The sequence below is a fragment of the Muntiacus reevesi genome, chromosome 3 (genome assembly GCF_963930625.1).
Source record: "Muntiacus reevesi chromosome 3, mMunRee1.1, whole genome shotgun sequence".
Lineage (NCBI taxonomy): Eukaryota > Metazoa > Chordata > Mammalia > Artiodactyla > Cervidae > Muntiacus > Muntiacus reevesi.
Window position 1 is genome coordinate 109273838 of NC_089251.1, and position 27892 is coordinate 109301729.

General features: G+C 53.9%; 2 protein-coding genes across 2 annotated transcripts in view; one reads left to right on the forward strand and one right to left on the reverse strand.

Moving 5' to 3' along the window:
- GRHL3 (grainyhead like transcription factor 3) overlaps positions 1 to 12442 on the forward strand; it is a 35577-nt gene extending 23135 nt beyond the window's left edge. Inside the window, exons 9-16 of the mRNA XM_065927527.1 lie at positions 202 to 360; positions 902 to 980; positions 1088 to 1221; positions 2898 to 2932; positions 4084 to 4172; positions 4915 to 5000; positions 7515 to 7579; positions 11654 to 12442. Coding sequence (XP_065783599.1) covers positions 202 to 360; positions 902 to 980; positions 1088 to 1221; positions 2898 to 2932; positions 4084 to 4172; positions 4915 to 5000; positions 7515 to 7579; positions 11654 to 11768 — 762 coding nt within the window. The 3' untranslated portion in view covers positions 11769 to 12442. The remainder of the gene's footprint in view (positions 1 to 201; positions 361 to 901; positions 981 to 1087; positions 1222 to 2897; positions 2933 to 4083; positions 4173 to 4914; positions 5001 to 7514; positions 7580 to 11653) is intronic.
- Positions 12443 to 17557: 5115 nt separating this feature from the next.
- The window catches only part of STPG1 (sperm tail PG-rich repeat containing 1), a 50445-nt gene continuing 40110 nt past the window's right edge, over positions 17558 to 27892 (reverse strand). Inside the window, exons 7-8 of the mRNA XM_065927528.1 lie at positions 19713 to 19903; positions 17558 to 17675 (exon numbers count right to left, since the gene is read on the reverse strand). Of these exons, the coding sequence (XP_065783600.1) occupies positions 17599 to 17675; positions 19713 to 19903 (268 nt within the window). The 3' untranslated portion in view covers positions 17558 to 17598. The remainder of the gene's footprint in view (positions 17676 to 19712; positions 19904 to 27892) is intronic.

Below are 27892 nucleotides of genomic sequence, written 5' to 3' on the forward strand. Positions count from 1 at the left end.
TGTCGCCCTCGGACAGCGGCCCTCTCAGAGCGTGGGTTTTCCCTGGAAAAGAGAGGCGGTGAGGTTTGCCTTCTGGGGGCGTTGTGAAGTTGAGGGTGCCCATCCGTGCCCAGTAGACTCCATGGTCTTCAGGGAGGTCGTGGGACCGCAGGTCTGGGGACCTGGGCCGGCTGTTTAGTGAGCTCCCGCCTCTGTCCCCAGGTGTTTGTGGGCGTCAACTGCCTCAGCACAGACTTCTCCTCCCAGAAGGGGGTGAAGGGAGTCCCCTTGAACCTGCAGATCGACACCTATGACTGTGGCTCCGGCACCGAGCGCCTGGTGCATCGTGCTGTCTGCCAGATCAAGATCTTCTGTGACAAGGTGGCCGGGCAGACCCTCCGCGGGGCCCTGGGCGGGCGGGCCAGCCCGACCTGCGCGGCCTCCTCTGCCACGCTGGGTGCACCTGCCTCTGCTGCTGGCTCTCTGAGCGTCTGTGTCTTTGTGTGCTTGTCATCTGTCTGTCTGGCTCTCTGTGGGTGTAGTCTCCTCTGCTCAAGCCTTCCTCTTTCTACGCATCTCTTTCTAGGTCTCCATACAAAGCTCTCCAGGTTTCTTTTGCTCTGTGTCCGCCTTTTTCACGTTTCCCTTTCTTCTTCCCTCCCTCTGAGTTCCTTTCCCTTTTCCCTGTGTCTGTCTCTGTTCCTCTCTCCCCACACCTCTCTGTCTCTCTGTTTCTCTGTCTCCCGAGCCTTTGCTGAATTCAGACAGGGCTGGGGCGCGCTGGGCCGGGTACCTTCCCGTTTCCTGATCTCACCCTGGGAAGAAAGCAACCCTGGAAGTCCCGTAGTTGCGAGGAAAAGCGGCCAGCCCTCCTGAGACCGTTGGTGACCGTTGGTGACCCCCGGCGCCCTGTCTCCCACAGGGAGCAGAAAGGAAGATGCGGGATGATGAGCGGAAGCAGTTCCGGAGGAAGGTCAAGTGCCCCGACTCCAGCAACAGTGGTCAGTGGGCCTGGGCTGGGCTGGGCTGGCGTGAAGGGGAGAGGAGACGAGAGGGCAGAGGCGTGGACAGAGGGGCCTCCAGCACAATGCCTTCCTTTTCCCATTAGGCATCAAGGGCTCCCTGCTAGCCGGCTTCAGGGGCAATGAGACCACCTACCTGCGGCCTGAGGCGGACCTGGAGACCCCGCCAGTGCTGTTCATCCCCAACGTGCACTTCTCCAGCCTTCAGCGTCCTGGAGGGGTGAGGGTCTTGGGCTGAGAGAGGGTCTGGGCCTCTGGGTGGGGCCGTCTTAACAGAGACCAGCGGGGAGCAACCTGCCACGTAGCAGGACAGGCCAAGTTAGAGGTTGATAGGTCCTGACATCACCAAAATGGAAATATCTTTATTGAATCCCAGGGGACTCAAAAAATGTATATACAGTCGTATAAGTTCAGGGACCTTTTCTACTGAACAGTGCTCATGAAGAAATGTACTTCATGCCCATTGAAATGTTCACTCTTGGAGCACACACGGGCGGCTTCTAATGTCCGAGCCCCAGGTTAGAGTGCAGCCGTGTTGGAGCTGGGTGGATGATAATCGTCTCAGCAAGGCTTGTGAGGCTTACTTTACACTAGGCGCTGCTCTTAGCGCTTTCCACGCGCCCTCTCCTTAACCCTCATCACCTCCTTATGAGGTCGGTAATGTCGTTCTCCCTGGGCACGGGATGGAAATTGGGGCACTGAGACCAAAATCACACAGGCCGTGGCAGAGGCAGGACTGGAGCCCAGGCCACCTGGCTTCAGAGACAGTGCCCGTCACCACGGGTCACACACCTCTCAAGACAGGGAGCCGCTCACCAAGCACCTCAACCGGCCAGCCCTTTGCTGCGTCATCTCGTTTCTCCCTCACAGGCATCTTTTGAGGTAGAGGCTGTTATCCCCATTTTTCCCGACAAGGTCACACAACAAGTCAGCAGCAGAATCAAGATCCCAGAGCCTGCCTGTTAGTTTACTTCCATATTATGCAATTCGACCGTTTCCACCTGTTGAGCTCCCCATTTCGGTGGGCATGTTTACAGAAATGGCCATCAGTTCTCAAAGGCGTTCAGTGCATTGACTCCGGACAATAAGATCACTTATGGAGCCTGATGTCGTCCTGATGTCGGCCTTGGCACGCGTTTAAAGCCTCTCTATGTCCACCACACCCCCTTTTCTGCCCTGAAGTAGTTCTGTGGCCCCCATAGCACAGGAGGCTGCATTAACCCGCTCTTCCCCCAGCCCCAACCAGAGGCCTCAAGTAGGGAGACACCCACCTGAGGGATGGAAGCCCCCATCGCCAGGCTGCCAGCTCTCCTGTGGGAGGAAGTGGGAGACCGGTCCTTGTACCTGTGAGCCCGAGAGAGGGGACCCGCGGAGCGGAAAGTCCCCGTCCTTCCTCCTGGGGGGTTGCCCTGGAGACGGCCCTCTCGGGGCCTGGGTGTCTTACCCCGAAGGACCAGTGATGGCTGTCCAGGGGCACAGGAGGGCTCAACAGATGGCCTCTTCCCTTCCGCTCGCGTTCCCTCAGCTCCAGCTGCCTAGTTACCAGCTGCAGGCCGGCCTGCAGTCCCAGCCCCCCCCGGGGGAGCTGGGACTCACTGATTCTGCCGCCATCCCTTGAGCACCTCGTGTGTTCACCGAGTCCTGACTCATCCAACTTGGGCTTGGTGCTTCCTTTCAACTCAACGTTTCAGCTCACTTGAGGGGACTTATCTGAGGAGAACGAGTTGGAAAGGCATTAGAACTGCCTCCCCCCCTGCACCCCCCCACAAAGATTGTTTGTCCCAGAAAGCCTCCAGCAAGCTGAGGGCTCGCCTCGTCTTCCCGTGTGTGTGTGTGTGTGTGTGTGTGTGTGTGTGTGTGTGTGTGTGATGGAAAACGTCTCCCTCTTCCTTGCAGGCGGTGCTCTCAGCGGGACACGGCAGCTCCAATAGGTATGGAAAGGGCCTCGCCTCCCTCCTGCCGCGGCTTGTTGGCTCCCAGCCTGCCCTTCCCTTTGCTGTCCCCCAAGCCAGAGGCTGCGCCCAGAGGAGGCACCCGGGAGACTCTGCCCCCAGCCCCCAAGCTAGACTCATGCTCGTTTCTCACTGAAACTGCCCGAGTTTTTATGGGTTTGTTTTATTTGAAAAGTTGGCGAATCTTTGGTGAGACACCTGCTTGTAAAATGGGAAAGAAAAGGCCTCCGAGATGGTGGTGCAGATCTGGAGTGTGAGGAGGGCCCCTGTGCGGGAGGACTGGGGGGAGCCACCCTGCGTCTACCCCCCGCCCCAACAGACTCCAGGAGGCCCCGGGAGGGGCCAGGCCTCGCCTTCCGCCTGAGGTGGGCCTCTGCGTCCTTCCCTCTGTCAGCTACCGTCGCCTCACCACTTTCAGCTTCAGCTAGAAATCTGTCAGAGGAAAATGGGCTCATGAGGATGAGGCAGATATGAGAGGCGGCTGGAATAGAACCTCTGTGAACAGGAAGGCACTCTATGAAGATCACGTATTGTTGGTGTTAGTCTCTTCCATATAAAAGGAAGTACTTTCACACCAAATTCACTTACCACCTCACAACAGCCCCAGTGAGTCAAGCAAGCAGGGGTTATTGCTTCACTTTATAGACAAGGAAACTGAGGCTCAGAGAAGTGAAGTGACTTGCCAGAGGTCAAACAGCTATGAGTTAGCAGAGGCAGGCTGAGACCTACAGCTGACCTACTCCAAAACCCACAAGCTTCCCTCCTTCCACTGACTCACATCCAACTTGATTCTTTCAAAGAAGAATAATGTTGATGATGAAACAGGAGTCCATATTTATCGAGGCCCTACTGTGGGTCACATGGTGTTCTAAAAGCAGCGTGTATTATCTCCTTCAACCGCACAACTTTAGGAAGCGCCCCATTATAGACAAGGACCCTGAGAAGCTGTCACCCACCTTGGGAGGGGCAGGGCTGGGACGTGAACCCACGCAGGCCAGCTCCAGAACCTGCTGCTTTACCTCTGTCCCACTGCTTTGCGCCCACCCTCTTAGGGTCTTCTTTGCCTCTGGGCCTGTCAGCCTCTGGGATCTCCCCGGTTCCTCACAGGCCTCTTCCTGCCTTCCCCACAGGCTGTCTCTGAAGCGCCCCTGCTCGCCCTTCGCCGAGGAGTTTGAGCCTCTGCCCTCCAAACAGGCCAAGGACGATGATCTGCAGAGAGGTAGCCTCCCTCCCACCCCCGCCCCAGCTCCCCACGAGGCCTCCCCAAAGCCTCCACCTGATCCTGGTCTAGGCAGCCAGAGCCGTACCGCCCCAGCGGGGAGGGCCTGAGGGGTTCTTTACTCTCTGGGGCTGGGGCTGGGCCAGGATTTGAGAGAGGGGCGGACAGCCACGGACTGGAGGGCTTCTGCCTGCTCTGACCTTGGTGGATGTGGATGTCCTGGGGCAGCCGTAAGGCAATAGGCTTGTGTTGTTCTCTAATAGGGGGAGGAGTGGGTGGGCTTTCCCTACCTGGCGTTCTGGCTTTGACACAGTAAGTCTGTGACTTCCTGGGAGAGGGGGACTGGAGTTAACCATCAAGAACAAACCAACCACCAAGATCAAAAGCTTCTCGCAACCTTGAACTGAGCCTTGCACCCTACTTGGTGTCCTGTCAATACTGCCCACAACAACTCTGAAATAGCAGGTGGAGCTGCCTCCATTTTCCATCTGGATAAAATGGGGCTTAGTGATGTTAAAAGAACTTCTTCAAGGTCACAGAGCTGGCAGGTGGCAGGGCAGGGATCAAACCCACCAGCATCAGCAGAGTCTGAGGAAGTCCGGGGGTCTACAGAGCCAGGTGGGGTGTTTCCCAGCTGGGGACAGACCCTCAGCAAGGATTTGCTCTTTTTGCAGAAGTTAATCTCGGGTTAGCCCCCTAGGTGTCCTCTTGTGCCTCTAAAAGCCACCCCTCTGCTTCTCAGTTCTGCTCTACGTGCGGAGGGAGACCGAGGAGGTGTTTGACGCCCTCATGTTGAAGACCCCGGACCTGAAGGGGCTGAGGAGTGCGGTAAGAGCCCCGTGGGCCCCGCCCTGCCCTGGCTGCATCCCGCTCCGCACTCCCATCTCCCCGCATTCGCCACCATCCAGTTCTCATTTCCCACAGGAAGACTCCAGGAAGGAATACTCTGGAACGTCAGCTTTCTGCTGGCCCACCCATCCCGCCCCATCTGAGGGCGCCTGTGGGGCCCAGCTGTGGGGTGGGGGCATGGGGAGGTGTGCCTCTGAGATGTTATCTCCCAACCAGACCCTTGGCTCCACCCGGGGAGCCGCACACACCATAAATCCTGCTTAATCTGATGCCTGCTGTCTGACAGGCCAGAGCTTTCTGTTGGCTTTGCAAACCTGTTTCTGTTTTAATGGGGATGAAACCCCAAAAGGCCAGGCCCCAAAGACACTCTTTTTTTTTTTTTCTTTCCCAGAGGGCCTCATTTCTCCAGCTTGTGGTTGGCCAGGGAGGCACTGGCTAGGGCAGCTGAAGGTGGTGTCTGGGCAAGGAGACCTTCCCCAACCCCCCAAACTGCCAGAGAGTGGGTGAAATAGCCCTAAAGAAAACCCACAGCAGCTCTGTGGTTCAGCTCAAAAACTGAGCAAACACAGCCTCCCCTGGGCCAGCTGTGCTGACAGGTTGAACCATGCAGAAAAGCTAGGTGGTTCTAAGATGTCAGGACGGGGAAAGAAAATGAATGAAAAAGCACAGCTACCTTTTATTGACGACTCACTATGTGGCAGGCATCCTGTCAGGCACGCTGCATTTGCTAGCTTACTGCGTTGATCTAACAACCCTGAAAAGTGGGTGCTAGTAATGATCTCATCTCCCATAAGGAAATAGTCTCCCAGAGGTCAGGTGATGTGCCAGGGTTACTAGAAGTGGCAGAGCTGAGGCTCCAACTCGAACTCTCTCCGATCTGCTGTGTTACCCTAGTCTCTTCACACTGCGTCAGCCTGGCTTGGCACGAGGCCCAGGAAGTGGGGCTCACAAGAGGCCATTAACATCACTAGAATATAGACTCCAGATCTTTGGGTCAGACAGTACCTTAAGGAGTCAGCTCCCCATTCGGTGCCCAAACTCTCTCCTCAGTGACTTTTCCAAGTGGATGCCCACTCCTGACTGTATGCATCAAGGATTGGGGGCTCATTGCCTGGGGGGCAGCCAGACAAAGTGGTTGTCTGTACTATATATAGTTGGAAAGTTCCTAAATTCTTGCTTAGACTGACTCGAGACCTTCCTGAGAGCATCTAGCCACATTGCCACTACAATAAATAGTCTGAGAACTTTTCTTGCCTGGAGCAACCTCTGTCAGGGCAGAGACCAGCTAAGGAGCCGAATCGGCTCCTCTTCTTTAGGAAAGAGAGGAAACGTCCAGAGTGGAGAACCTGAGCCTCGAGCAGTGGAGAACCTGCGCTTCCCGGCGGCTCCAGGGCAGCCAGCAGTCCTAACCAGCGCCATCTGACCCCACTCACCCCAGGGGCGGCGCTGGGCTGGGACCTTGACCTAACCGTCTCAGTTCCTATACAGAAGCACCCGTGTGTACATTCCCATCATGACCCATTTTACAAAGGAGGAAACTGAGGCTCAGTGAAGTAGGGGGACTTGTTCAGAATTCTGCAACCCCAGGTGGTGGAGCTGGGACCAGATCAGTTCTGTCTGCCCCACAGGAAGTGTCAGAGGCCTGGGGACACATGGGCCGGTTGGCTAGGTGAGCTCAGCTAGGCTGCTGAGGCCTCTGAGCTGCAGTGTCCTCTCTGATAGACTAAGCTCCAGCATGCTGGGATGTGATAGGGGCTGGAAAGCTGGGCTCCAGGCTAGGCCTTGGGCACACACCTTATCTTCTCCAAGCTCAGCGTCCTCACCCATCAAATGGGGTAAATAATTCCTACTAGGAAGGGTAAGTAGGTCATCTCCCCACCCCTCACAACAAGACCAGAGCATCCTCATCACTCCACTTCTGAAATAATAATGACCATTTATCAGGTTCTGACATCTATTTAGTACATAGAGGAGCTGTCCTAAGTGTTGTACGCAGACTGGTTCATCTAATTCTTTCGGTGATGCTATGAGCTAGGCCTATTTCCACCTCCAGGATTGGTTTGCACAACTGGTCAGCCCGCTTGTGGAGTAGGGAGCCCTCAGCACTGGAATAATCCAGATGTCTGACCACGGCAAGGATTGAGGGGAAATGATGGACATCCTTTGTGATAGTTTACGAGCACTAAACATGCTATTTGTGAAGTTTGTTGTGATGTGGGAAAGCTTATAATATACAATGATAAGTAAAACTGTCTATGTGGGATATAAAAATACCCATACACATGGCCAAAAGGCAGGAAGGAATACACTCAGATGCTATTAGTGTTTATCTCCGGGACACAGGATTATGGGTGATTATCATTTTCTTCTTTGTATTTTTCTACAATCTGGGTATATATTTTATGATCAGGAAATTAAAAGTCATCATGTAAAAGACTGCTATAAATTTAGTTTTTGGCAGCAGGCAGTGAATCCCCTGCCCTTCTCTTCCAGATCTCTGAGAAGTATGGGTTCCCTGAAGAGAACATTTACAAAGTCTACAAGAAATGCAAGCGAGGGTAAGCGCCCAGCACAGCTCTCGCTCCTCACGCCGCCTCCCCGACCCTGCGTCTTTCCCTCTAAAGCATTGGCTCCGGGAGCTCCCAGCAGGTCCACTCTGCCTGGCAGACGCCCGCGGCTCACGGCTGAGTTGTGCTTGTACTTGGCTTTGTGGAGAGGTGGAGGCAAGGTGGAGTTGGGGTGGAGAACACGCGGTCAGGCCAAGGCCGCCCGCAGAGACCAGACACTGGTCACTGTTGGGAAGGAGAGGGAAGCGCAGGGCCATGTGTCAGAAGTAACCCAGGTAACCCACACATTTGACCATAATGGTGATGACGATCGTGACTGTCATTTACTTGACCACCTACCCGCCACGTGCCGGATACTGGGTTAAGTTTCTCTCATTTCACCCTCGCGGCCACACCATGAGGTAGATCCCATTCCGCACATTTCACAGATAGACAATTGAGGCTCAGAGGTGCCAAGCAGCACAGAGAGCAGGAGCAGTGGAGAAAGGCTCAGTGGCGGGAGGCCCGGCAGAGTTGCTCCCGAGGAGATGCAGGCGATGAGTCTGGGACGGGAGCTGTGACTGGCTGTCGTGTTGAGGGCACCCAGCCAGGGAGGCTCCACAGGCCTCCCCCTCCTTCAAGTCTGGATGAAGCTGTACCTTTCAGGGGGCCGGGCAATGCCTCCCATGTCCCATGGGCTCCAGGGCGTTAGGGTTAGGGCCCATGGCAGCCTTGCTCTCTGCCCAGGAGACCCCTCCTCAGCAGGGGTGGTTTGGGGGGTGGAGTTGGAGGTGCACGTGGTGACCACCTTCCCAGGCTTCCACCCAGCTTCAGAGCCAGTGAACCCGTCCCTGCAGCCCTTGCTGCCTCGGTCACTTCGCCAGCCCAGCAAGGGAGCCCCTGTGCGGTGAGGAACCATGACTGCCACTCCTGCCGAGAGGACCCTGGATCAGGGCCCTGGGAACCAGCCCCCCGTCCCTGCCCACAGCTGTGGACACCCTAAGGCTCACTTCCGCTGATCTCCCTGGCTGTCCCTGGGAGGTGCTCAGGCTTTGCCCTGTGGTGGTTGTCTGTGGCTCTCCTTTTGGAGGACTGCAAACTGAGGCAGGTTTTGTACGCAAGCTGAGGCCCCAGTCCAGCCAGGCCCGGGGGCCACCTCCTTCCTTACTGGCCGGCTTCCCTCATTCCGGCCCCTGCCGCCCCCTCCGCTTTGGCTGCCACCCAGCCTCCCTCCCAGCCTCCCAGAGAAGGGCTGGCGCGGGGGGAGGTGGGCAGCCTTGCAGCCCCTGGGAAAGGATCCTATGGTTTTGGTTGTATGTGTGTCTAGGGTTCTTTGTGTGTGTGTGTTTTTTCCTTCTGAGTTTCGGTTTCAAACTGGGAACTGGAGCTCACATGCTCTCCGGAGCAGAATCCACCTCATCGTGGAGGGCAGGCTCTGCTGTGCCCAGACAGGCCCGGCCCCACTTCCCCTTTGGTGCCAGTGCCCACGCCCCCTGGCTGCCACCCCACCGGCCGCCACTGGCCGCTCTCAGGGAGCCTGCTTGAGGCAGGCGGGCGGGCTGGGAAGTGGCTTTGTGTAAGGTTCGGGCTGGGGGGTGTGCACACAGAGATGCCCCACAGCCCCAGTGGCTGAGTTGCAGTCTTTCCCTTAAGCCCCAACCAGACATTTCAACCGTAATGATAATAACTTCCATTTGTGGAGCACTTCCTACTTGCCAGATGCTCGGTTAAGGAACCCCCAAGCCTTGTCTCATTGACCCTTAGAATTTGCTATTTCTACAGATGAGGAAACAGGGCTTCAGGGTAGTCCCTGGGTGATAGAGTGAGTACCTGGCAGAAGGAATCCTGGCCTGTCTAAAACCCATGCATGCACCCACTATTTTATGTTGCCTCCTGCTTGTTCCTCTAACCGCTAAGCAATGTGCAAATAAAGCTTGTGGCCAGGCCAGCGGATTTATTTTCCTAGCCCCATAGCCCAGGGCATCACCCAGCGGCCTTTCAGAAGCACCCACACCCCATACACGCCCCAACCATGAAAACCCCAGGCCTAGGATCGTCTGAGATGCCTAAATGAGAAGACTACCCCAAAAAGCCTGTCGGGAGAGCAGAGGCCAGGCTCCTTAGCTGCTTCCCTCATCTTTGGAGCAGGCTATTGTCATCACTGGCCTCGTTTATTTTCACAGAACCTTCCAGAAAGTCCTCTGGACAAAGGTAGATACAATCAGCTTTACAAGCACTGCTGAGTGCTTGAAAGATTAACAAATACATTGTTTTTGCTGGCAGCTGGCCAGGGGTTCTCTGTGAACCAGGACAGAAGACAGCCTGAAGCTGGCAAGTGACATGAGGCCCACATTCTGGGACAAGTCCCTGCCTCTAGGGCCCGGTTGTCGTTGACCCCTGAGGGGAAGAGGTCTGGGGGCCTGTCTGGGATCCCTTATGTGTGGGCATGCGCTCTGGGCCCGCTGGGAGGCCCTGCCTGAGAGGCTGGTGCACACAGGGCCCTTAACACAGTGCCCGGCACCTAGAAGCACTTAATAAAGGCCACTATCGGAAACTAACAAAAAGCCCCAACACTGACAAAGCACTCACCCCTGCAGCCCCAGCCCTGGCCTCCTCTGGTCTGTCTGCAGCCTCCAGATCAAGATCCCTCTGAAATGAAGGCACTGCACCCAGGACCCGAGGAAGCCAGATCTTAGAATTAGATGCTGGCAGTCAGCGCCCAGGCCTCGGAGCCTGAGCCCAGACCTCCCTCCAGAGAGCAGCAGCTGCGCAAGGCTGCTGCAGAGGTGACTGGACACAGACCACAGGCTTCAGCTTCCCTGTCTCTGTTGCCTCTCCTGAGCTGGGGGATCCAGGGAGGACAAGATCACGCCTCTCCTGGGACCCCCAGGAAGCAGACAGCTGGCTGCCGCCAGGAGGAGTACTCTGGGCCTCTCAGCCCCACTCCTGGCCAATACAGATCATCTTGCCTGATCTGGAACTCTCCTCCAGCCCTGGATTTTACCTTCCTTTTATATGCTCCTTTCTAGCTTGTATTTATAGGGTTTTATTGTTATTTTTCTTAAAAACACGATGCAGTGGAATGAGACAAAAGTCCAGATTCCAGTTCTGCCATTTCTTAGCTGTGCAACCCCAGGCAAATGAGTGCTCAGCTTCCCCATCTGTGAACTGGAGTAATACCGTTAATCAGGATTCATTCTCCCAGGCCCTACTAGATTTGACACTCCTAGAGGGAGGGACTGGGATCTCTGTGTGTGGGCCCCTGTTTTTGTTTGGAACAAGGCCTTGCACTTGGCAAGACCTCAGCAGATGCTGGTGAAGCGAATGAGGGGAAGCGCCCACCCCCAGCACAAGCAGGAAGCCATTGTGCACAGGTCAGGTCACAGCCCGCGGTCCTTCACGGGGGAGGCAGCGCCTGGAGGGATGCCCTTGGCTACACTGTGGCCTTGAGGCTCTGTGGCCCCAGAGGCTCTGTCCCTCTCAGATTGGCCCAGGTCCTTGTCTGAAGATTGTGAGGGGGAGAGGGCCCTGCCCCTCAAATCTGTGATGGCATCTCTGAGATGTCAACTTCCTGGGGTGAAACTGAGGGGCCCCTTGTGGCACTGGCTTGGGGATCAGGCAGGCACCCCGGGGCGACATGTCGCCGCCTCCTGTTGAACCCACCCCTCATGGGCCCACCACCACAGCGCCCGCACTTGAACTCACACTCCGTATCCAAGTGCGTGGCCTGGCCTGGTAACTAAGGAGCGCTGTGTCTTCCCCACATCTGTGTGTTATTTGCTCACAAGGATCCACACTCACTGCGTGTGAGGAGAGGCTATCTGGTGCAGTAGGCGAGGCACGGCCGCAGCAGGTCCGAGTTTGAGCTGGGCTTGTCCCCTGGGGAATTGTGTCCTCCCCAGTGAAAAGGGGCAGTGAATGCCCCCCTGTGCGGGCTGTTCTGAGGGTCAGAGAGCAAGTCCAAGAGGTGCTGGAAGTGCTGGGGGCCCCCACAGATGTTCACCATGTCTGTCACCCTTCACTCAGAGGCCCTGTGGGGGAAGAGGCCTTTCACCCTCTAAGCACACCTCTTCTCTCCTCTCCCAGAATCCTGGTCAACATGGACAACAACATCATCCGGCATTACAGCAACCATGTCGCCTTCCTGCTGGACATGGGGGAGCTCGACGGCAAGATTCAGATCATCCTTAAGGAGCTGTGAGGCCTGCGCACCCACACCCACGGCCTCTCGACGTGGGCTGCAGGCGGGGAGCCAGCTGGGCGGTGGCCCCGAGCCACACACGACCTCTCCTCAGGCCCCAGTGCCGTTACTTGAACGTCTTCCCTGAAGAGGCCCCCGACCCACAGACCCACAGACATCAAGGCCCAGAGGGGTCCTGATCTGGAGCCCCACCTCGTGCTTGAATCCGCTCTCTGAGCTTCCGGCCAGACGACGACGTTGTGTCCGTTAACCAGCCCAGCGGCTTGTTTGCTCCTCCTCAGACCTTCTCCCCAGCCCATCGCCCTCAGGCTGCCCATTCAGGTTGGGGACGCCAGCCCTGTCTCCCCAAGCCGACTTGACCCTTGGACCCACTTTTGACTCTTCCATCAACTTCAGACCAACGAGTGCTCACCCTTTGGTCACTGAGTTAACTGTCAAACACTGGACTTTCCAGTGCAAATGACTTTTAAAAAGACAGTGTAGTGGGCACACTCTCCACATAGACTTAACTTCTTCAACACAGGTTGGAAATCAGAGCTGATCGACTGGGGCAAAGTGGCCTCTGTGTGAAACAGCCTCCATCCCCGCTCACTGTTGTATACATTTCTTATTTACAGTTTTCATTTATGTTATATATATATAAGTATATATTGTATATATAAGCAACATTTTATATTTTTCATGGATACATTTTTATCATTTCAAAAAATGTGTATTTCACATTTCTTGGATTATTTTTTTAGCTGTTATTCAGTTATGCATTTTGTATACTCATGTGCTATTTAGTAATAAAATTCTCCGTATGTATTACTTCAAATGTCACGCTAGTTCCTCTTGTGAGAGTCTTCCAGAAGGAAAGGGTGAAAGTAAACAAGACTTCTCTGTCCTGTGAGCAGTTTCCTTGGACTTGAAAGACGGCGGTCAATGCTGGGTCCTGGTGAACCAGCGGGGCCACCCTGCAAGGCCGAGGGTCCTGATTCCCATCGTGGGCCCTGTGAGGCCTGTCCTCTCTGGCCCCACAGGCGGAGTTCACCACCTCAGGGTCACTGACCCTGGAGATGAAAGAGGCCTAGGATGCCCTCGCTGAGGACCTCTCCGCGGGGCAGAGGACAGAGCCCAGGGCAGAGAGTCCTGGACCCAAGCTCTCCACCAACTCTCTTTTCCTGGAGCCGGCTCCTACCTGCTCAGACTCGATCGTGCCCTCTCCCCCCAGCTCTGCGGTCAGTAATGTCATTATGTTGCAATGAGGAACAGGAATTGACAAGCGCTACAAATCAGTCTTCATTTCCCCTGGAGAACGGGACAAATCAGAGCATCCTTCCTCCCTCCCTCCCTCCCTTCCTTCCTTCCTTCCAGCTTACCCACACACTCCCCGCTATAGTCCTCAACTTCTTTGGCTGTAAAATGAGGGGCATATTCTGCCTGCGTCATCAGGTAGCTGTCATCTTTAGAGCCCCAGGGCTCACTGGTGGGTCTCGAACCCCCCAACATGTGGGGCACGGGACAGCAGGCAGTCCTTGGGTGTCCTCCCCAGACTTCAGTCATAGCTGCTCTGCTTTTCTTCATGAAAGATTTCTCATGTTAACTTTTGTCTGAACTAAAAAAGTTTGAAAACCATGGATGTCCCCAAGGGCCTTCCAGCTCTGACAGCCAATCCAGAGTTCCTAATTCCCAATGCCCTGGGGCCAGGACTCAGGTCAGGCCAGGGAGGCCCAGCCCTAGCCAGAGAGCTCAGTAATCAAGATAAATCATTGTCCAGTGCAATGCTTTTTGAAATTAAGGCCAAAAAAAAAAAAGATGAAACATCAAAACTTTGAAGGGAGTGTCAGTATTGCAGATGTTTTCCTTTGGCCGCAGACTCCAATACCGCTTCCCCGGCCCTGCCGGAGAGACCCCGTGAAGCAACCAGACTGCTCAGCCCACTCCAGGCCTCACTGCTGCCGCGACATCACCGTGAGGGTGAAAGTGCAGAGTGTGTGTGTGGAGTGTCAGCACGCTGACAGGCCGGCCAGAGGCGCTCAGCATCTGTTCCTTTCCTTCCGGAACCACCAAAACAGGAAGGTGGACTGCTCAACCTTGACCGCGCCTTGGAATTCATCACCCCGGCAGCTTTCATCCCTGCTGCCCGGATCGTACCCTACAGCAACTAGATCAGAATTTCCGGGATTGGAGCCAGACCTCAGTACCTTTAAAGCTCACCCCACCCCCCACCCCCAGATCCTACAATGTGCACTCAGGGTCGAGAACCACTGCTTTAAAGGGGCTTGGTGCAGCAGTCACACCGGCCTTGAGCTCACTGCAGGATCGGTGCTCATACAGACCTCGCCACCTCTGAGACTGCGAGTGTCTGCTAGGCACTCAGGCACACAGGGAACCAAGGGAACCAGGGCACAGCCTGCTGCTGAGCTCAGGAGTGGGCCCCGGGGCTCCCCACACACGCCCTCCACTCACAGCCTCCGGCAAAGCCTCTGAGGCCCACTGCTCGCCCCTCCACACACAGAGACGAGGCAGTCAGTGCCTTAGGAAGGCTGTTGGGAACTCAAAGAGAACCCTGGAAGCCTTGAGGAAATTCTGCCCTGCCCTCAGAGACCATCAGGGAGCAAAGGTGAGCCCGACAACAGCCGTTCGGGGTTTGCCTTTCCTCCAAAGAGTGGAAAAGGCAAGAGGATGAAGGTAAGTCCTCTCCAAAGAGGGGTCACTTTATAAAGCCAGCTGGTGGCTGCTGGAGATGCCATCCTCTACCTGCAGGAAGCTTTGTGTGGTAGATAATGAGGGAGCAAGGGGAGAAAGGGATGAATGAGGACCTCAGGAGAGAGGTAATGAAGGAGTAGTGAGGAGATGAGAAGGAGGGAGGGAAGGAGGGAGGGAGGGAGGGAGGGGAGGACAGTAAGCTGACAGGCAGATGGATGAACGCAGGGAGGGCCAGATGAAGAATTCAACAACTGGGTATGTTCACGGCATCTTTGGGCCTCCCTAGGGGCTCAGTGGGTAAAGAACCCGTCTGCGATGTGGGAGACCTGGGTTCCATCCCTGGGTGGGGAAGACCCCCTGGAGGAGGGCATGGCAACCCACTCCAGCATTCTTGCCTGGGGAATCCCATGGACAGAGGAGCCTGGTGGGCTACAGTCCATGGGGTCGCAGAGAGTCAGACACGACTGAGCGACTCAGCACAGCACTAGACCTTTGGTACTTTAAGTGTGGTCCATGGACCAGCGGCATTGGCATCACCTGGGAGCTTGTTTGAAACACACCTAAAACTAGTACAATGTTTTATTTCAATTACATATCAATTAAAAAAACAGATCTGTAGATTCTCAAGCCCCACCCAGGTCTATAAGTGAAGTGAAATCGCTCAGTTGTGTCCGACTCTTTGCGACCCCGTGGACTGTAGCCCACCAGGCTCCTCCATCCATGGGATTCTCCAGGCAAGAATACTGGAGTGGGTTGCCATTTCCTTCTTCAGGGGATCTTCCTGACCCAGGGATCGAACCCAAATCTCCCGCATTGCAGGCAGATAGATGCTTTAACCTCTGAGCCATCAGGGATGTCCCACCCAGGTCTATAGAACTTTTAATAAGATCTCCAAGTGATTTGCATGCACATTAAAATTTGGAAAATACTTTATTAAGATATCAGGGTATCCTAACCCTAACTAGACTCTCTGTAATCATACCAAGAACTTTTACAAAGATACCACAGCCCAAACCCTACCTCAAGTCTGTTAAATCAGAACTGTGAGGCTCGGGCCTGGGTGGTATGACTCTCGAACGGCTCCCGAAGTGATCCTACCATACAGCTGGGGCCTGAGGACCTCGGAGCAGGACGGAGCTGTGAGCAGCCTACCACATCTTCAGAGAGGCTGGGTGCCACCCAGACACACCCTCAGAGCTCAGAGTCCCAGCTCCAGCCCTGTCTTCTGTGGAACGCAGATTCTGCCTGGCCAAGAGCAGCCCTGACCGTGGCCCTGCCGTCCTCCTCCCAGAGTGTCCGCTTTCCTGATCCACTGGGAGGCGTTTCTACAGAGACAATCCTCATCCGGTACATAGCCCAGGGGTCCCTGAGAGGAGCAGCATACCTTCTTTTCTATGCAGTCCCACCAGCCTCAGCCTGCAGGGACCCCAGGGCTGGTTGCTTCCAGCTCAGGGACCAGCTAAGGTCCCCTGGGGTCAGAGGGACCTAAAAGTCAAGGCCTTCAGGTCTGGCCATATTGTCAAGAGTCAAAGAAAGGTGTGACTTCAATGTCAGCCTTGAAGGGGTCTTTCAGAATTCCTAGTGCCCAAATGGACAATTGATGACTGGCGGAAGAGTTTCCTTTAGCCCAAATAAAAAAATTTTAGTTGAAATAAGGTTGTTCACATTTCCAATCGGAAGTTTCAGGTTTTAAAATTTCCCAGGTTCTCCCGAAGAATCTGCAGATCTGGAGATAGGTAGCAGGCCTTTAGATGGACAGTGGCCTCAGCTCCCGGACCTCCTCTCGCCTCACCTGTTTTGCCCCCTGCCTTGCCCACCCAGTCCTGGGAGTGCTTGACCTTGAGCCTCCAAATTCCGCTCCAACTTGACCCCCAGGAGAAGCTAGGGCCAGAGCGGATGCAGCACAAGGTGTCTGCCTTCAGGTCCAGACTCTGGACGCTCCTGGGGCTACACTCCAGGCTGCCTCCTACTCATCCAGAGCAGTGGGGGCACGTGCCAGGAACCTGAGGTTTACAGCAAGGCCAGCTTTTGTGAGAAACGAGAACTTGGTTTAAATGGACACGCTATTCCATCCTCCTCCTGCCCTCTTCCTCAGCAGCCCTTCCCTGAAAGGAGGGCCCATCAGTGGTCAGCTCTGAGCTAAAACTCACGAAGCAAAGTCTAAGGAGAGAGTCAAGGGCAAGTGGGGGGACACAGGGAGGTGGAGCAGAGCGCGCAGGAGGCTTCCACTTAGGAAGGTCAAAGCCACGGGGGTGGCTAGGGAAGGAGGGGCGTGTGGTCCACTCTAGCTCCTCTGGGTTCTTTGAGAATCCCTTTTCCTTGCCAAGGGGGACTGACGTGACAGGCCTGAAAAGGTTCAGTAAAGGTCATATTCAACTTGAGCAGGAGGTGAGGGGGACAGAGAGGGCCAGGAAAGGGGGAGGCCGGGTGAAAGGACCTACAGGCGCCCCTCAGATCCACTGTGCCCGCGACTCTGGCCCCAGAGGGTCCCGCCTGCTCCTGCCCCTTGGGCACAGAGCCGATAAACCGACGGGTTGGCCTCCCCTGAGGGCGGGTGATGAGCTCACAAGACCACAGCGATCTGCCATGCTCTCCTGAGGTGAGACACGAGGCCTGGGCTGGGGGCAAGGGCCAGGCAGCCCCTCCAGGTCCCTACTGGGCCTCTGGGCCTTCCTGGACCCTAGAGTTCCGGGAGGGATGTGGAGGTCAAAGGCCAAAGGATGGGAGGGTGCCGGGGCCACGGCCGCAGGGTCCTGGCTCAGCATCAGGCTTCGGGATGGGGCATCGGCTGTCGGCAGCCTCCTCTTGGAGGCCAAGCTTCGTGAACTGCTGGAGACTGAGCTGGCCTGGATGGGCGCGAGGGGTGAAATGGCCGAGGGCGGGGGCTCTGTGCACCTCTCGCTTCTGCTCAGGAATCCAAGGGGCTCAGAGCATGGGGGGGGGGGGGCCTCCACGCTCCAGGGGGCGGCTCAGGACAAGCATGGCAGCCCGGTTGCAACAGCAGGCCAGGGATGAAGGGAGGGGGCAGGCCACCCCGTGCCATCAGCTGTCACACACACACGAGATGGGCACTCCCTGCTGACCCTCTGGGGTACCTGGGGGGGATGGCCGGGGGTCTCCTTGAGCTCGAATGCGGCGACTACAGCACCGGGATCCATTTGTTGTCCTCATTGTAGAGAAACGACTGCTTGCCAGGGAATTCCGGCTTGTACGTGGCTGTGGAGAGAGAGAGAGTGTTGAGAAAGAAAAGGCCAGTCCTCAAGGCCCTGACACTTGGCGTCAGAGAGGGCGGGAGCCCCCTGATCAGGCCCCCTGAACCCGACATTGTGGGGAATCAGGGAGGCAGGGACTGGCTCAAGGTCGTCCAGCTCTGAACTGGCCTGGGAAGGACTCAAACTCTGGTTTCCCACCTTCTTCAACTCACTAACTTCTTTAACAGAAGAAAATTTGCAAAAGAATTTTGTATAAAATTTGAGTGGGGCTGGGGAATGAGGAGAACAGTAGTCTTAAAGAAGCAGAGGGTCAGCTTAATGGGGTCTTGCTTTGATTTAGCTCAGAAATTTCCAACCCCCCCCCAAAACCCTGAAAGCCATGACAACAGCAGCCAGGATCACACAGGGCTTGCGAACCACAACCTGGGGTGACTGCAAACTCTTACATTGATGCAGATTTGGTTTATGAGGGAGCCACTGATGGGAGCCACGGCTGTCTAGGAAGCTACAGAAGCCAAGAAGGCAGATGTTTGCAGGTGCTTAGGCTGGGGGGCCCTCGGGGAAGCCCACCTTGGCCTAGAGGAACACAGCAGCAGGAACTAGCCTGCACCTGCACTCCAGGCATCAGCATGGAGAAGATGCTCAGAGAAAGCTCCCAGAGGACCAAGAAAAACAGGGGCAGACCAGGATCCTGCTGTCCCCGGGGTCCTCGTGCTCACCACTCACATGGCACCTTAGTACACTTGCTGGACCGAGCCAAGTTCTGCCTGGACTGACCAGATGAGTCCAAGGTCGAACCTCTGCTGTCTTACTGGCTTGATTATCACTATGTTTCCAGGGACAGAGCCTCGGGAATGACATTCTCCCTGTCCAGTCTACCTTACATTTTATTCACCTGTGTGTGTGGAGGGGTGGGGATGCTTTTGGGGCCTGGCACTGGACTTGAGTCATCTTTGCCACCCTAGGGTGGGAGCCTCAGAGATGCTCATTGAAAGACTGACTTTCACAGGCCTGGCAGTCCCCGAAGTCCTGCCGTCCCCCTCCCAGGTCACCTGCCCACCAGCCCAGTCCCCAATGCCATCAACTCTTCCATCATGGGGACCGTAAATGGCTAAAGAGCTCCACCGAGAGCTACAAGTAGGTGGGGGGTGTGCAGACCCCCCGCTGGAGCACTTCCCCCGACTGTCAGCTCTCAGGCAGATCTTGAGGGGGAGGGTAACAGGGTCCCACCACTCAAGTTCACCTGTAAAAGGGAGCAGAACTAGGTGGCTTGAAAGAGCTGCTCAGGTGGAGCCCTGGTTTATTTCAAGACAGACAAGACATCGAGGGAAGAGAGTCTGGGTCTCAGCCTTGCCACTCCTCCTCCTTGGGCTGGGACACCTCGCTCTCTGGGCCCTCCCCACCTGGGAAGTGACCCCATCAGATTAGAACCATGGCTTAAACATTTTTAAGAACATGAGCTTTTTAGACAAATGTTGTGGCTCTTTCCCCCAGAAAATGATGTCTGCATGCTCCCAATCTGCAGACAGCTTCAAGGTCACAGACCCCCTACAGCCCATCTTTGTGCCTCTTGAACACTCCTGTTTTCGTTGTTGTTTAGTCACTAAGTCATGTCCAACTCTTGCAACCCCATAGACTGTAGCCCACCAGATGCTTGGTCCATGGGATTTCCCAGGCAAGAATACTGGAGTGGGTTGCCACTTCCTTCTCCAAGGGATCTTCCCAACCCAGGGATCGAACCCACATCTCCTGCATTGGCAGACAGATTCTTTATCACTGAGCCAACCAGGGAAGCCCCTGAACATTCACAGTTCTCAGTTACAAATCCCCAGCCTGGATCATCTCTAAGAGCCCTTTCACCTTAAAAAAAAAACAAAAAACCTTTCATACTCTGAAAGTGTAAGCTGAAAAGTCTTCTCTATCCACTCTAACCCCTGTAAAGTGTTTGGCAAACAGCCTATAAATCAGTGGCATCTGATGGCCCAGGAATGACAAACAATTCCAGATTTAGTTTTACAATCACTGAAAGCAGTCCTCTGACCTGGGCCGGGCAGGCCTGGCTGGGACGGCCCCGCTGTCCACCGGCTGGTGCTGGACACGAAGGACGCGCTGGAGATGAAGCGCTTGCGGGGTCCCGCGTAGTCCACGATCTCGTACTGCCCCGGGCCTGGCAGAGGCGGCTTCGGGGGCAGAGGCAAAGGCTGGGCGGAGAAGTTCAGGATGGGGTTTCTCCTTTAGAAAAGACAAATCGGGAAGATGTCACTAAGTCAGTCTATGGGGGAAGTGGCAGGTTTTAGCTGTGGCGCTGAGCCATCTGCAAGAGGACTGGATGTTGCGTAAGAGACCGGTTTCTTCTTCCGGCTCCACTGCTAGTGATCTGGGGGCCTTGGACTTCAGCCTCCTCGCCTACATGAGGGTGATCATAACAGGACCTACCCCATAGGCTTGTTGTCAAGGTTAAAGGCGATGACACCCTTAACACATGGTGGTCAGGACAGAGCCCAGTACAAAGCGAGAGCTTGGTACACAGCGTTGTTGAGGATGACCGAGGTCATCGAGCTGATCGGGAAAGGCAGACAGCATCAAAACCACAGGCCAACTCTGATCACGTGGTAATGCCTGGCCGGAGCTCAGTGTAAAGAACTGAGAAAACTTCCATTAAGTTCAACAGCTAGGTGAGGAAGGGATTAATTTTTCCTTCTAAATCACATGCCCTAGACCTTGCTGAAATGTGAAAAAAGTACAGGGTGGACACACAGTGCACATTCAAGGAACATACTTTTTAAATGAGAGAGAGTTTTCTGGAAACCGCTTTTAAATCACTCCAGCTTCATGTTTCTTCCCCCATCCATTCCCACAGTAAGAAACAAGACGTGCCAGAAAGCACGCGTATTTTAAGAATAACATCTTTATCGGTCTTTCAATTTACCACCTAATTTTTAAAGGGACTTTTACCCTTGTGCTGAAAATTCTAAAACACATTTGATCAGAACAAAATGCAGATTGACTGGAGATATGGACTGATATGGACAAGCCCTGCTGGGGTCGGTTTCACTTATCCTTCTAAAATAAATTTAAACGTCTCTAACTGGGATTAAAAACAACTGACGTAATTTGCTGGGCACAGCAAAGACATGAAATAAACTAATATTTTAACAGGAAAAAGGAAAAAAAGAACTAAGGCCTCACTTGGGCTCAATGGGAAGATGATCAGTAAGCCACGTGTGATGCCTACATGGCCAGGAATGGGATAGGCATCTGGAATTCCAAGGGTTTGCCATCCCAAGATTAGAGGGTGCCCTAGCACTGATGTTTCACAAACATATTACATATTTTTCTGGCAAGGCAGGAGGTAGGAGTGGAAAAATACTGGGTTGGAAATCAAGAGACCTCTGGATAAAAATCACCAACAATTGAGATTTCAATCATTTTTAGTTCTGTCTCCTCCTCCTTCAGGAAAGGGAGTCTTGTAAAGCCTGTGATTGAGAGAATAAACTAAAAAGAGATGGAACCTGAGCCCTCACTCTAATTCACTCTGAGACCGAGTCTCTCCATCTGTAAAATGAGGGGGTTGGACATGATAACCTCTAAGCTGTGACCTCCCATTGGGCCTTGATTCAAAAAGTCCCGCTGGGGCAGGCGATGTGGGTTCCATCCTTCCCTGGGGAACTAAGATCCCACATGCCACAGAGCAACTAATCCCATGCATTCTGAAGCCCGAGTGCCACAACTAGAGCATCCACACGCCCCAAGGAAAGATCCCACCCGGCACAACTAAGACCCAACACAGCCAAGCAAATAAAAAGAGAATAATAAAAAGAGAAAAGCACTCAGGTAATGAGCACAGGTGGAAAAAAAAAAAAAAAACCAAAATAAAAAACCCAAAGAGGTCCACTGGGTTGCCCAGGAATCCTGAGATTACAATAAGGATCCCTCTGCTCCCCCAGCCATACCATAGCTGGGCTGCCCACTCCCACCTCGCATTTGAAGCTTCTCTTTAGGTCTTTCACCAAAAGGTAGGAGAGGTTTCTCAGAGCCCTGAATGACCCCAGGAGACGTGCCCCAGCTTGATGTCAACCCATCCAAACAGAAGAGGGACTGGGATCCCCACCACTAGAATTCTGGTGCCCTTTGGCCAACATCTTCTGAAGAGAGGTGTTCTTAGACTCGGAGAACTAGAGGCAACCTAGAGATGTCTCATCCAACCTCCTTATTTTGCTTAAGAAGTTGGGGCCCAGAGAGAGGAATTAAGTCACCTGATATCACAGGGCAGGTGAGAAGTCGGGTCAACTCTGGAACTCAAGCCTTGGTGCCTAGCAACGTGGAGAGGGCCTCGAGGCAGAGGGGTGTCCTTGAGTTTCAGAGTCACATAGACCTGAGTTGGAATGCCAGTATGCCAAGTCCCTCCTTATAAGGGGACGGAAGACTGGAGAAAAGCTATGTCAGGCGCCTAGAAGAGTGCCAGCACGCAGAACGTGCTCAGTAAAAGGAGTCTTGTTATCACTACAATCCCCCGCAGTACCACTGCCCACTGCCTGATCCCACATGGGCAACGGAGCCTCCGAAAGTGAGCTTAGGGGACACCTCGCCAGAGTTACCTTGAGGCAGGGTGGACACTCCCATTGCCGGGGGTTGGAGGGGGTGCTGTGGGCAGCCTACTTGAGGCTCACATCTTGGGATGGAGGAACAGCTGGCTTGGATGCTTGTGTTTAGAATAAAGGTGTCCACAGGGAAAGGAGGAAAAATACATTGCCTCCTGGAGTTTGGAGGAGAATGGATACATGTGTATACATGGCTGAGTCCCTTTGCTGCTCCCCTGAAACTATCACAACATTGCCTGTGAATCGGCTACACCCTAATACAAAATTAAAATTTAAAAAAAATTAACTGAAAACAACCATAGCAAGAAGCTAAATTAGCCCATGAAGTTTGAAAATGAAGATAAAAGTCTTAACAAAGTTTGAACTTCCCCCAGATCACACCTCCCACAGGGCCAGGTGACTTCCCAGTCTTGCTTGCTAATGGCAACACCACCCAGGGCTCATTTTGAGGGAAAAGCTTAGCCCAACCACTTCTACCAGGTCTAACCTGAGACTGGACTATGCCACTAGCCATTTTAGGGAAGTATATACATCTTTATATACTAGGAGTTGCCAGTATAGCATATACATTTATGCAAAATAAAAATCACAGATGTGCTTGAAAAAAAAAATTGCCTCCTTTCTTTCCCTCCAGTCTGCATGGAAGAACTGATTATATAAAGTGTGATCCATCACTCTCACCTTATAAATAAAAGCTGGAGTCTCTTTGTTCTGGCTGTGTCACCCCTTCAGAGCACCTTCAGGAATTTGATGAGTGTGTGACTGGCATCATGATTCCTGGAAGTTAGAGCTGGAATGGGCCAACCACCATATGAGGTCACCTCATGGGTCTGGGTCACCCCGAGCCCAGTTCATTGAGTAGACTGAAGTGTCTACTCTCCTGACCAGCGATGGCCTGCAGGGGGCTTTGCAGGTGGGATCAGTCTCTCACCAGATTCTTGCTGAGAGTGAGTGAGAGCTGTCCCTCACCCTCCTCTCCATCTACATGCCCAGGAGAGGCTTGGCCCCACCAACTCAACTTTTAGATCTTTGGAGAGTGTTAGCTCCATATATGGCTCTGTGCCAACACTCTGGGAAGTCCAGGCTGTGGTGTGCTAAGACACAGACCCTGAATGCTCCCTAGGGTTGACAGTCCACTGCTAGTGACAGTCACAACTGGTGATGACTCAAGGCAGTACAGCCTTTGCACTCAGAACGGCTTGAGTCTGAATCTCCACCTCCCCGTCCACTAGCTGTGTATCCTTAGCAAGGTCTCTTAACCTCCCTAAGCTTGAGTTTTTTTAATCTGTAAAGTGGTAGATAATGACATCTGCCACCCAGGGCTGTTATGAAGATGAATGCGTGCTGTTCAGTTCAGTCGTTCAGTCGTGTCCGACTCTGTGCGACCCCAAGGACTGCAGCACGCCAGGCCTCCCTTATCCATCACCAACTCCTGGAGCTTACTCAAACTCATGTCCATTGAGTCGGTGATGCCATCCAATCATCTCCTCCTCTGTTGTCCCCTTCTCCTCCCACCTTCAATCTTTCCCAGCATCAGGGTCTTTGCCAATGAGTCAGTTCTTCACATCAGGTGGCCAAAGTATTGGAGTTTCAGCTTCAGCATCAATCCTTCCAAGGAATATTCAGGACGTTTCCTTTAGGATGGACTGGTTGGATCTCCTTGCAGTCCAAGGGACTCTCAAGAGTCTTCTCCAACACCACAGTTCAAATACATGAATTCTTCAGTGCTCAGTTTTGTTTATAGTTCAACTCTCATATCCATACATGACCACTGGAAAAACCATATCATTTTTCTAAAACATGAAATGTTAGAATAGATTTCAACTGGGTGAATCCAGAAATCTACCCTAGAAGAGAGAACATTTGCCCTGAAAGGTAAGCAGGAACTCTTTGGGTAGAAAGTGTGGATGGACAGTCATGCTCAGAGTGTGCACCCTCAGCCATGTCTGGCTCTTTGTGACTCCATGGCCTGTAGCCCTCCAGGCTCCTCTGTCCATGGAATTTTCCAGGCAAGAATACTGGAGTGTGTTGCCATTTCCTACCCAGGGGATCTTCCCAATCAAGGGATCGAACCCGTGTCTCTTGTGTCTTCTGAGAAGGGGGCATTTCCTACAGAGGAAAGAGCAGGTGCAAAAGCCTGGAAGTGGAACAAACCAGGACTGGCACAAGGAGCCAGAGGGTGGGGCCCTGGCCCGGCTTCAAGCCTCCATCCACCCGTGAATTCTGGGTTGTTCTCTTGGGTTTCTGACCATCCCCCTTACAGACCCTGATGGGGAGCGACAGGAAAACTTCTACCCATGGCCTCTCAATGCCACCTAACTCCCAGGCCACCTCTCAGAAACAGCCAGCACAGCACTGCCCAACAATTCCACGCCTTGCTGTGTTGGTCCTTTTTCCGGGAGCGCCTCCTTTCCCTGGGAACTTTGACCCCCTCCTCGCTTCCCACTTCCTCCAGGGAAACTCTCCCAGCCACTGTCCTCCCCATCTCCCACCTTCCTTCCCCAGCTCCGCAGAGGAGTCAGACAGACCTGGATTCTCTGCTCCACCGCCCGAATGAGTCTGCATCCTCTGTGAGCTCTATGTAACCATCCTGACCAGTGAGGGAGCTGGAGGACATGAGACAATGTCTGCGGGGAAGGCAATGACAGCCCGCTCCAGTACTCTTGCCTGGAGAATCCCAGCCATGACAGAGCCTGCTGGGCTGCCGTCTATGGGGTTGCACAGAGTCGGACGTGACTGAAGCGACTTAGCAGCAGCAGCCCCAGACAATGTCTGTGAAAGCTCTAAGCACCGTGTGGCTGGCCCTTCAGAACATGGCAGCCATTCTTCTCTGCACGAAACACACTAGCTTTTCTGTGCTTTTGACTTTCCTAGCTCTCTATCGGAGATCCCCTGGAGATCCCCTGGAGAAGGACGCAGCAACCCACTCCAGTATTCTTGCCTGGAGGATCCCATGGACAGAGGAGCCTGGCAGGTTACAGTCCATAGGGTCGCAAAGAGTCGGACACGACTGAAGCAACTTAGCACGCACGCCCGGTGTCTTATCCATCTCTGAGGCCCTGTTATTCCTGAGAACACTTGCCTGACTGCAGAGAGAAGCAGGGGGATTTGAAGCAAGCAGGGGAGCCCAGGCGTCTATACCCCACCTGACGGTTTTATCATCATCCAGGGCTGGTCCTTCTGTGTCACTGTGGGGCTGGGCAAATCACTGGGGTCAGACTGCATCAAGCCCAGGGCAGCCACAGTGCATTGTGACCAGGGCTTTTATGAGCCTCATCACCCAGTTATAAAAGCCAATCTGGTTCTGCCCTGGTGGAAAGAAAACATCTATCAAAGGCTCCAAGTTGGCCACAACTGGATTAAGCTGTGTTTGCAGCTTCCAATGTGAGCTATTTGCAAATCACCCCAAGAATAATGAATGTCTTCAGGACGACTCAGCAGGTCACCGGGGGAGGGCATCGGAGACCCTCAGGACACTCCCAGGCACAGATTCACTCTGCCTCAGGGATTCCCAGGGTCGGGAGGAATAAAGGGGCAATTTTTTCTCATCATTAAAGGGCAGCCGATTGCCTCTAGGGTGGAATGTGGTATCTGTTTAACAGGGTAGCGGGTGACAGATTACAGCCGCTTGGGAAGAAGCATCCCATATCTAATTGAAAATCCCAGGGGAACTTTAGGTGGGTCCAATGTAATTACCCAAATTGGAGCGGGGCCAATGGGGCTTGATTCTTCGGCTCTGGCTGTGACAGGACAGCATGTCTGAGCAAAACCAGTGACTTAAAAACTCCAGGAAGCAGATCAAGGGTTAGAAAGATGTCAGTGGGTGTTTCACCTCCTTGCTGGCGTGAGTTGGAAGGCAGCACCTAGGAGGAACTGTTTTGATCTCCAAAAAGCCCTCACCCTGACTCACCCTGAGCCCTTGAGTCATCACTGTAACAGATGCCGAAGACCTGAAGAAATGAAGCCCTAACTGACACCCCTCCTCCAAAGACCCCTGGGAACTGCAAAATCCTCTTAGCTTTTGAGTCAGCAACATGGCCATAGCAAAGAGATGCTTGGTGATGTGTTCTGCAGCTGTGGAGACCAGAAATGACCACACCAACACCCCTCTAGCCCCGGAATAGCATCTGCCCTGCAGGGCCACTAGAGAAACATTGGGTGAGTGTAGAGGACTCACTCGCTGACACATTTCAATAAAAATGCAAGTCACACACATAGAAAGCTAATCTGCCAGAACTGATGAACTGCGAGGATGGACAAAGGAGCCTGGTGGGCTCCAGTCCATAGGGTCGCAAAGAGTCAGACACGACTGAAGTGACGTAGCGTGCCTGCACAAGCCCATTATAAAGTGTCAGTTCAGTTCAGTTTCTCAGTCATGTCCAACCCTTTGTGACCCCATGGACCACAGCACACCAGGCCTCCCTGTCCATCACCCACTCCCGGAGTTTACCCAAACTCATGTCCATTGAGTCCGTGATGCCATCCAACCATCTCATCCTCTGTCGTCCCCTTCTCCCGCCTTCAATTTTCCCAGCATCAGGGTCTTTTCAAATTATAAAGTGTTCTTGCACCAGTTCCCAGAGGATGAATTTGAATTCCCAGGGAGTAAAGTGACCTCCGATCCTGCCCCCCACCTCCCAGGAGCTGGTGAGCAGGGAAGACAGGAGTCTCAGGGGCCTGATCCCCTGCCTGCGCTTATGCCCACGATACCACAGCCTCTTCAGCCCATTCTCAGCTCAGGAGGCCAGCAGGGGTTGGTGACCTGGGCTCAGCCACTCCCGCGAGAATGACCATCTCCCCTGTCTTTCTGCATCCTGAAGAGAGCAGAGCCAAAAATACCATAATTGCAAACTGGAACCCCACCCGAGAACAGGGAACCCTGCACATTGCAGCAAGAGAAATAAGGCCAGGCCCCCCACGTCCTGTCACATGCACGTGACGCCCAGGCTTCCAAAACAGAAATGTGGTGACGATGCTCAGATTCTCCTCCACTGCCCCACACAGCCCCAGAGACCTGAGCATGGGGAGGCTAGATGTAGCAAAGCCTCAGAATGTTGATGGGGAGGAAACAACGCAGACCTTCTCGGGGGCCTGGCAACCCCAGGCCAGGCCAGGTACTTCCTCTGCTTCCCCCCAGGGTCGCAGGACAGGAAACAGAATTTGAACGCGAGAGACCAGAGCTTGGATACTCCTAAAATACTACCATATCCGGCTGTATCTTTTCATTATATTACATCCCTTTCTCCCTCATCTGCCATCAACAGATGAATGCTATTTTGGAATAACCAACAGCACGCTTTAGTTTTATCTCTTTGCTTTAAAAAAATGAAATTACAGATTACTCGACTTCATTCCTTTCCATGTCAACTCCAAAGGATATCCCGGACCTGCCTCTGTGGGTCCAGGCTGGCTCTATGTTCACTGCCCCCAACTGCTCTCCTGAGGGACAGGCACAGTGAGCAAAACGGGGTCACGGAGTGTCAGAAATGGAAAGATTTCCCTTCATTTCACACACGGGGAAACAAAGGCCCAGGGAGGCACCGAGGGCAGCCCCCGACCCCAGAGCCTGCCGTGGAAATTGGGGTGCCATCCACTCACTAGGGTGAGCCCAAGTTTAAGA